The 8,501-nt window shown below is 35.2% G+C and overlaps 2 protein-coding genes across 2 annotated transcripts in view; one reads left to right on the plus strand and one right to left on the minus strand.

Moving 5' to 3' along the window:
- Positions 1-507: 507 nt before the first annotated feature.
- The window catches only part of IFT74 (intraflagellar transport 74), a gene marked incomplete at both ends in the record, with an annotated part of 16,083 nt that continues 8,089 nt past the window's right edge, over positions 508-8,501 (minus strand). The window contains 5 exons of the mRNA XM_010194871.1: positions 508-587; positions 1,410-1,450; positions 2,051-2,194; positions 3,168-3,230; positions 4,245-4,383. Of these exons, the coding sequence (XP_010193173.1) occupies positions 508-587; positions 1,410-1,450; positions 2,051-2,194; positions 3,168-3,230; positions 4,245-4,383 (467 nt within the window). The remainder of the gene's footprint in view (positions 588-1,409; positions 1,451-2,050; positions 2,195-3,167; positions 3,231-4,244; positions 4,384-8,501) is intronic.
- LRRC19 (leucine rich repeat containing 19) overlaps positions 8,065-8,501 on the plus strand; it is a 5,571-nt gene continuing 5,134 nt past the window's right edge. Inside the window, exon 1 of the mRNA XM_010194870.1 lies at positions 8,065-8,091. Coding sequence (XP_010193172.1) covers positions 8,065-8,091 — 27 coding nt within the window. The remainder of the gene's footprint in view (positions 8,092-8,501) is intronic.

An 8,501-nucleotide genomic window follows, 5' to 3' on the forward strand; every position in this document is an offset into this window, starting at 1 on the left:
CGTATGTCCATCCATTGAAGAAAAAAACAAATACTTTTTGGCCAACTCAACAGTACTGAATTCTGTCTGCTTTATTCATTACTATTAAACATTCTCAATTCCACATTCACTGACAGTGTATGAGATCATGTAAAAGGCAAAATAAATAAAAGCATTTCTAAAGCTGAGCTGGTTTTGCAATGCTGCCAGTAAGAGAAACTTCTGTTCCTCAAGTAGTCCTAAAAAATAAAACTGGGACAGAAAACCAGACAGCTGTACTATCATTTTACATGGTAGTCTTACTACTTAATATGAACTTGATGAACATACCACTAAGGGTGGGTATTCCTCATTTCTCATATCTGAAAAGAGATGCCTGCACCCCCAGACACAAAAGCTTCTTCTGATGGTGAATCACAAACATTTGCATAAGCCTGAAAGTTTCAAGCAACAAATGTCCGTAACGATATGTGTGATAATATGAACAGAACGGGTCTGCATATTCTGCCACAACTCTAGTCATATTACCTTGATGATTTTCCAGATCCATATTGAGTCGTTGAATGACCTTTTTAAAATGGTTTGTTTTTTCTTTTACTTCTGTCAGCCTGACAAATAGATAATGAAATCCAAGGTTAAAAATGTGTTATAAAATACTTATTTTTTTTAGACAAAAATGGAGAGAAATGTCAAGAATAAAAATTGTAAACCTAACTTTATCAAAACCAAAAGAATATCTGGATTGCTGTTACTATAAGAGATATACGTAAACCACCTGTCTCTTTAGTCTCTGCTGGTTTTTTTAATTAAAAACACTTTTTGTTGAGACATCAGTAGTTCTTAACTTACTCAACTGGTCCCTCTGCTGGTTGCTATACCGCTTTGCAGTGGAAGAATAATTGGTAAACTGCAACAAGGAACAGTATTCCTTAAAAATTACCTACATGTTCACTAAAATTCACTAAAATTCACTAAAACACGGTATTACATAATCAATCGAAGTGAGAATGAATATTACCTTAAAAACATTTCTATTTAAATTCTCAAATATAATTCTCTTCTATTGTTTCTTTCAAAAAATTCTGTTAAGCACCTTATTATCCAATTAAAGGTGTCAGTGCATTAAAACTAACCAATCATAACAGCCAGGAATACTGCTTAAAAGAATTTAAAATTGTTTCTAGATTTCAAGAATTACCTCAATTTTTCTGTAAACAAAGTATCTCATTATGAATATCTAAATATTCTTTCACTAAGAAAGCTGTTTAGCTGAAACAGAAGGATACATTCTGTTCCCTGTGGAAAGTTAACACTAGCAGACACTTGAAAATCTATGTTCTAAAAGTTCATAGAAATATGTGATGGAATTCAGCTATCTGTCTTTAGGGTCTAAATGTAATTTGTAGCAACAGTGTAACAGGATTACTCACTGTCTTTCCATGCTTGCAATTTCTTGACTATCATCCTTAACCTATGAAAAGGTACAACAACTTTAACATATGAAATAATATCTACAAATAAAAAAAGGAAAATCAAAAAGGAGTTCTTAATTTAGTATACAGGGCATAGAAACACAGCATACGAAATCACAAACTTGCTCTTGCATTGTCCAACAATGGCTCTTCATTGAAGGGTTATGTCTTCCAAATGTTATTCTGCTTTTTCAATATACATTTTGAAGTCAGACACACTTTTAGTGTTGTTCAGGTTCAATAATCCATATAGTACATATGGATAGTTACATAACACAGCACAGAACCTTGTAAACTAAATTGTTTGTGGATTAGTATATCTGCTCAGGGCCCCACAAGGATAACATCTGTAGTTATGTTACAGACTTGTTCAATAGGATCAGTTTTCCCGTATCAGCATGTTTGGTGAAAAGCTGACTTTACTTTTGCTGAAACTGAAACATCCCATCCAGCCAATTCATTAAGTGTTCTTCTTTTCAGATTATTCTGCTGCTTAAAAAGCAAACAGAAGCAAGATTCAAAACCAAGTACTTTCAAATACTATAATGCCTTAAAACACTGACTCAGAGAATCTGTTGCATAACATTTTATGTTCTTGCCTGCTTTAGTAATCTCTCTCTTTCCTCCTGCGGAGATTCCATGTTCTTATCCTCAGCAATCATTTGATCTCGACGTTCCTCAAGTTCATGGAGCTTTTCATAGAGCTGCACAGCCTCCTGTTTCACTGGGGAGTGTGCTATTTCCTGTTGGGAAAAGCAAACACATAGTAGCTATTTTCAGATGGCAAGAGAGCATTGCAGAATTTATGCTATAGTTAACTCACAGTCATCTAAATATTGAAAGTGAAGTTTACTTGTTACAAACAGTACAGAGACAGTATAAACAACAAACTTTATAATACATATTCTCAATATTCAATTTTCTGGAAAGGAATATCCCAGTCAGCCACTTCTTGCTTTATAAGTCCACCCTTAGGTCAATTTTCTGAGCAGATGTACTACTTCTTCATTTCTAGGGTATCACAAACCATATTCAGTACTAAAAAGGAATGAAAAAATGTCAAGTAGTATTTGAAAATTACACTTTCTGAATATATACATAACTATGTTTCAGCTCACAGATCCTTTTATGCATGAAAGACCCAGTACAAGAAAATTCTTCTCAGTGTAGCAATATTACAGTGTATTAGAAGCGTGTGTTTATGTATGTATGTGGAATAAAAAATACCTTAGCAGGTACCACTTTGTGCTTGAAATGCCAGTTGCTCTTGAATCACAGAATTGCAGAATCATTAAGGTTGGAAAAGACCACTAAGATCAAGTCCAACCGAAATGGCATGTGGAACAAGAAAATAATTGTCACACATGCTGACAATTCAAAACATGTTGAAAAATTACGTTGCACAAACCGTTAAGAAGAATGTGAATGACAATTTCACATTTAGCTTCAGAGAGTCATTCCAAATCAATCAAGTGTCACACAAAGCATTTGAAACCACATGAGCAACTAAAGCTAGGAAACCTCACTATTGCTATAAAAATTTTTACCTAGAACTGATTAAAATTGCTGGTGGAAAACAGAGAGGCAGCTTTGCCTTCTCATGCTAGGGCATCTGAAAATTTAAAGAGAAAGATTATAGATATTTTTCTATTGTATTATTTTTTACACTAGAGTTCAGTGAAGATTGGTACAGAGACCACTTGTTAGCATACATACAGCTCTTAGAGCCTCCTCCTTTACATTTAGTGTGTCCAACTCCTGCTGTTGAACAATCAATTCCTAAAGAGGAAAAAATGCAAAATTCAGTTAAAAATTACTACTTGATGAGATTACTTTTTGTTCTGCAACTTAATATTTATAAAATGCTGTAAAACGTCTCATGGCCACTCTTAAAAATTTGACAGACAAGACAGTGACCAGCTTCTCCAAGTAACTTCGATGTAACATCCACTTACTTTCAGCATCCCAACTTTTCCAGTAAATTCTCATTGTTATTTACAGTTTGGCTATAACCAAAGAACTGTTTGCTCTTTTCCCATTATTTTTCTTAAAATCAGTACTGAAGGTGGAATTTATAATCTCTACTTCAGAAGCTTAAAGTCTGATTTTTAACTCTGAACTAGCCACGTTTTCTTCAGAGTTAAGAAAGAGACAAGTAGGCCATGACTGGTGATTCAGCTCATCCTAAGACATCTGGGAAGGACTGGCCTACAAAAGATGCCTATCTATATAGATTATACAGAGAAACCTTCCAAGACTGTATCCCTGAAGCTAGATGATCCCGGAGAACCTGGAAATCTTACTGTTTTATTAACATTACAATTAGCAAACTCACATAAATTTTACAAAGCAAATTCATTTTGCTGATACATGCAGATGTACAAAAGCAACAAAAAACCCGTTAGATTAACTTTGGTACACAGGAGGAAATCTTTCTACTCAAGTGAACTAAAAAAATATTGCTGGGGTTGTTTTTCCCTTTGCTTGCATTTTACAGATGATGAAACATTGAAGCACTACAGTGGCTTTTAAATCTGCATGTCAGTCCCCAAATTGAAGAGGAAAATTATGATCATAATTTGTTCTTAAAATACTAAATATAAAATGACAAATAATTTGGTTTTAGTCAAATGCTCTACTTATTTTTCAGGCACTTCTACAATTGATTAAGATAACAGCAAGCTTTTTTATTGTATTATTCCATCCTCAACCCCTTTAATACTTAAATTGTATCTGAAACAAATGGCATCAGATTGAGAAACATTTTAGGTAAGTACAATGAAACAAACCAACCTGGGACAGTTTTTCATTTGCAGCCTTCATCTCCATATATTTAACTTGATTTTCCTGAGACATGTCTTTTATTATGTCATCTGCTACCACCTTTTCACGTTCGATATCTTCTTCTACAGCTTGAATTGACTTTTCTATGCTGTAAAAATACAACATTTTTGTAACTTTTACTAGCTGATGTCTATTTTAAGCACCCATTTCATATTCTGGTATTCCTTCAGTCTTGCTAAATGATCCTTTAACACAAAATCTCCACAAACTTTAAAAAAAAAAAAGAGAAAAAGAGGAGTTACATACTTGTATCTAATCTTCTTGGAGTTGGGTTAGTAATAGGAACATTCACAGCACAAAATATAAAAGATGAAGAATTCTTTACCCTTACAGTACCCACACAGTCCTTTCCAGCACTCCCACCCTGTCTACCTCCATAGTCCCCAACACTCAGAAAAGTACACTACTCCTTCTGAGTTGCTCTCTTTCAGTAAGTTCCTGGAATAAGAACAGGTAGTCTGAAATAAAGACACTGCTATGTGATTTGTGAATACATATAAAAAAAACATATTATAAAGATACCAGGATTTGGCAGTGTTCATTAATGATGATAAGATGACTTTCTTTTAGCAATGAACTGTTTGATTCCTTAAGAATGAAGAATGACTTCAGTTTTAGCCACTGTGGAGCTTCTTAATCATGCAAGAACTAAGAAATTAGCGATTCCTGACACTCTTGATACATGACTTTAATCCTGTTAGTAAATCAATAGGTTGCAACCAAAAAAACTTCTCTACCACTGCAGCTATAGTGAGCTACAAGCAAATGTATTAACAGATTCAAGGAAGGCATGAAGAGTTGATCTCACTGTTTCATTACTGTCTAGTAATTACTAAATTACTAGATTTACTATTAAATTAGTAAATTTAATTACTGTCTAGTAATTTCTACGAAATTCCTAAAAGCTAGAAAGTCAAGCAATTTGAGAACATAGCTAAAGGAAATTATCAAAAACTCCTGAGATCCTGAGGAGTATACCTTCCTCCCATTCACAGTTCATGAAAGATTGTTTAAACTATTTGCTTGTTTCCAGAACACCATCTCCTATTAAGAACTACAAAGTCAGCTAGATATCTTCCCTCAGGATTTATTTTTCCTCTATTTTTCATTAGCTCTACATGAGTTGCAAGATGTCAAAAATTTTAAGTTGTATAACTGACACTATTCAATCAATGACTGCAGCCAAGAATGCCCTCAGGCTCAAAAAATGATGCAAAGTAGTGGAACTGCATAACGATAATCTTAGGATAAGGAAATAATAAAAGTTCCATAGAAGCGGAGTAGGGTTCATGTTGGAATGGACTTCTGAAGGTCATCTAGTCCAGCCCCACTACTCAAAGCACAGACACCTAAAGCAGGCCATCAGTGTCTTGTTCAGGCAGGTTTTGAATATCTTGAAGGATGGAGACCCCACAACTTGCCTGGGCAATGTTTCGATGTTTGGCCACTCTTACAGTAAAAATAATTTTTCCTTACATTTAAATGGAATTTTCTGTTCTCCAATTTGCAGCTATTGTCTCTTATCCTACCCTTGGGCATCACTGAGAAGAGACCAACTTCATTTTCTCTATTCCTGCTATCAGGTATTTACTTTGATAAGACACCTTCTAAGTTTTACCTTCTAGAGACTAAACAATTCCAGCTTTCTCAGCCTCTCCTTGTAGTTTTCACCACTTCCAGAGAATTCTCAAAAGAGATTCAAAAGTGTAACCCAGTCTTCCAACTGACTTCAATAAAGATCTATAATCGCCACGAATTTGATGATGTTAAGTAGAAATTCAGTCAGGTTAGCAACTCACGCTGCAAAGATGCTTTGGAGCCTGAAGAAGAAGAAACAAATCAAAGTGATTTGCCATTTTTTCTGGCAAATTTGGAGTGCACTGGGACTGGATTTCTCAAGAAAAACTGGATGGCTGTAACAAGACATTAAATGGAACAGCAAAAATGGTTTGTTTAGATCCAGTCCAAAGAATGAGGCCCTCACTAAGAACACCAGTTTGTAAATGGATAATTATGTTATGCTTCATAGTGGAAAAGAATAATTTTTAAGTGAAGCACGTTCTTAATCTATGAGAGCAGTTTCATTCAAGACTCTCTGGAAAGCATGGAACTGGGAGCTGGCAGGGAGGTCTCATGTTACTTCTTTATTGGAGACTCTTCATCCCTCAATCTGGGTGTATGAAAGCTGTTGCAAGGTCTCAGCAGTGACAGTTTCTCTAAAATCAAGTCCAACTGAAGACATGACAGAATGAAAGCAGAGAAACTGCAATGAAGAATTTAAGGAAATGTTACAGTTGCTGATTTCCAAAGTAAATTTGCACACTAAATGTAATTCACGTGGGGAGTCTCTCAGAACCGATCATAGGGAGCTTGTCGTTAAGTACAAACAGGGTGCATTTTCCTGGAGATCGCCCTGGCATTTAGAGAGGGAGAGAAGAATACCACTTGCTACGTTTTCTCCTGTGTTCTAAAACATCACGTGGAAGCAGCTGCCAACATTGAGCAGTGGTGTCTCCAAGCTCTACTGGACTTTTCTTGTCTGTGTTGAGACTGCAAGCATGCATGGCAGAGTAAGAAGAAAAAGTGTACTTTTCCAGCCCCACCAATTTTAAGGGTGTGTGGACACACTATGCAGGAACCTTTTTACCTGAGGCAAGTCTCTTTTTCTTATGTGATATGGACTCATGGCTAAATACTTCAAGGTGATCCAGTATGTCCTTGAGACTAGAAATGTCCGACTTAGCTGCATCTTCTCTGCTGGAAACCTTCTGACAGAAGGTTAAAATGCAGTGATTTTCTAAGAGGCAACAAAAATATCAGCAATGGGTGCCACAGGAAGACAACTGATTACCACAAGTAATTTGAAGACTGCTCATGATGCTGAATCAGGGATGTAGCTTGGAAAAGCTGGAGAATGTTCTCAGATATTAAACAAAAAATCAAAGTGGCAAGAACATCAAAGAGGGATAAGAAAGTTAAATTATTTCTATAACTATGTATTTGAGAAGAATTGAGACTAAGAGGACACTGAATCATTTTGTAGTTTGATGCTGTGCATTGGACGGAATGAGGCTTAGAGAATGAGTACCAATAAAAAAAAATGGACACAGTGTTTGTGTATCAATATATTGTTTTTCAACCTGCATATAGACACCCTCTCAAATCAGAGCAAATTAAATTTGGTTTTAGTATTTCTTCCTGAAATATAGTCCATATAACATATGTCCTTAAGTGCTTGTAATTCTGTGTAAATAATGACCTTTATATATCACACGCCACAGCTCCTCTGATGCTGTTTCCAAAACACAAGAATTTAACCCAGATTTAACTAGAGATCTTTATGTCATTATACAAATATCTTTAAATTTTCTTCAGTTGATGACTGATCACATAAAAAAATGTAAGTCTTTTTCTGTCTCCAGCATTTCTTTGATTTATTATAACTCAACTTGCTTGTAAATTCCCAGTGGCATTTTAACTCAGTGCTTCCTACAGGATCTGGAACTTGACACTTGAGCATACTACCATTAGACTTCCCTATTGGCTACAGATCCAATTGAATCCAAGATGATTATAAGAAGTTGCGCAACCTAGTCAATCTTTTGCCAAGGACTTTCTAGGGTTTTTTTTTGTTTGCTTGTTTTTGGGTTGTTTTGTTTTTTTTACATTGCCTGCTTATTCATCAAGTACAAAGGTTGAACAAAAACGAAGTGCTGTTGCACCATATTATTTCTTATCAGTGCACTGAAAAATCTACACATGAGTACATATGCTGCCTCTAAGGAGCAAAAGAAAGGTAAGACACTTGGCATGTATTTTTAAAAATGTAGGCAAAGATTTATTAGTATAACTTTGCTGCTAGACTGGAAACAAATACATCTTGATGCACATTAAAGTTCATGAATTACTATGAACCTTAGACATGACAAGTTGTTAAGTAAATCATACTTCAGTAGAAAGCCAGGGAACAGTCTGTTTCTTCTCTGAAAAGCAGGCTACCTGATTACATTAAGTCCATTACCTCCCCAAATCTGCATTTTTCTTTACATTGTAAGAAAAACAACAGGAATTACACTACTATTGAACAATAAAATCTTCAGAAGTTCTCTGAGGAAAACTTTGTTAAGAAAATGTTTCTAATTACAAGGAAATGTCAAGGTATTATTATACAGAACATAATGCCATAGTGGCTGCTGCTGCTAGTAC

This window comes from Mesitornis unicolor, unplaced genomic scaffold (assembly GCF_000695765.1).
Source record: "Mesitornis unicolor isolate BGI_N332 unplaced genomic scaffold, ASM69576v1 scaffold26341, whole genome shotgun sequence".
NCBI lineage: Eukaryota > Metazoa > Chordata > Aves > Mesitornithiformes > Mesitornithidae > Mesitornis > Mesitornis unicolor.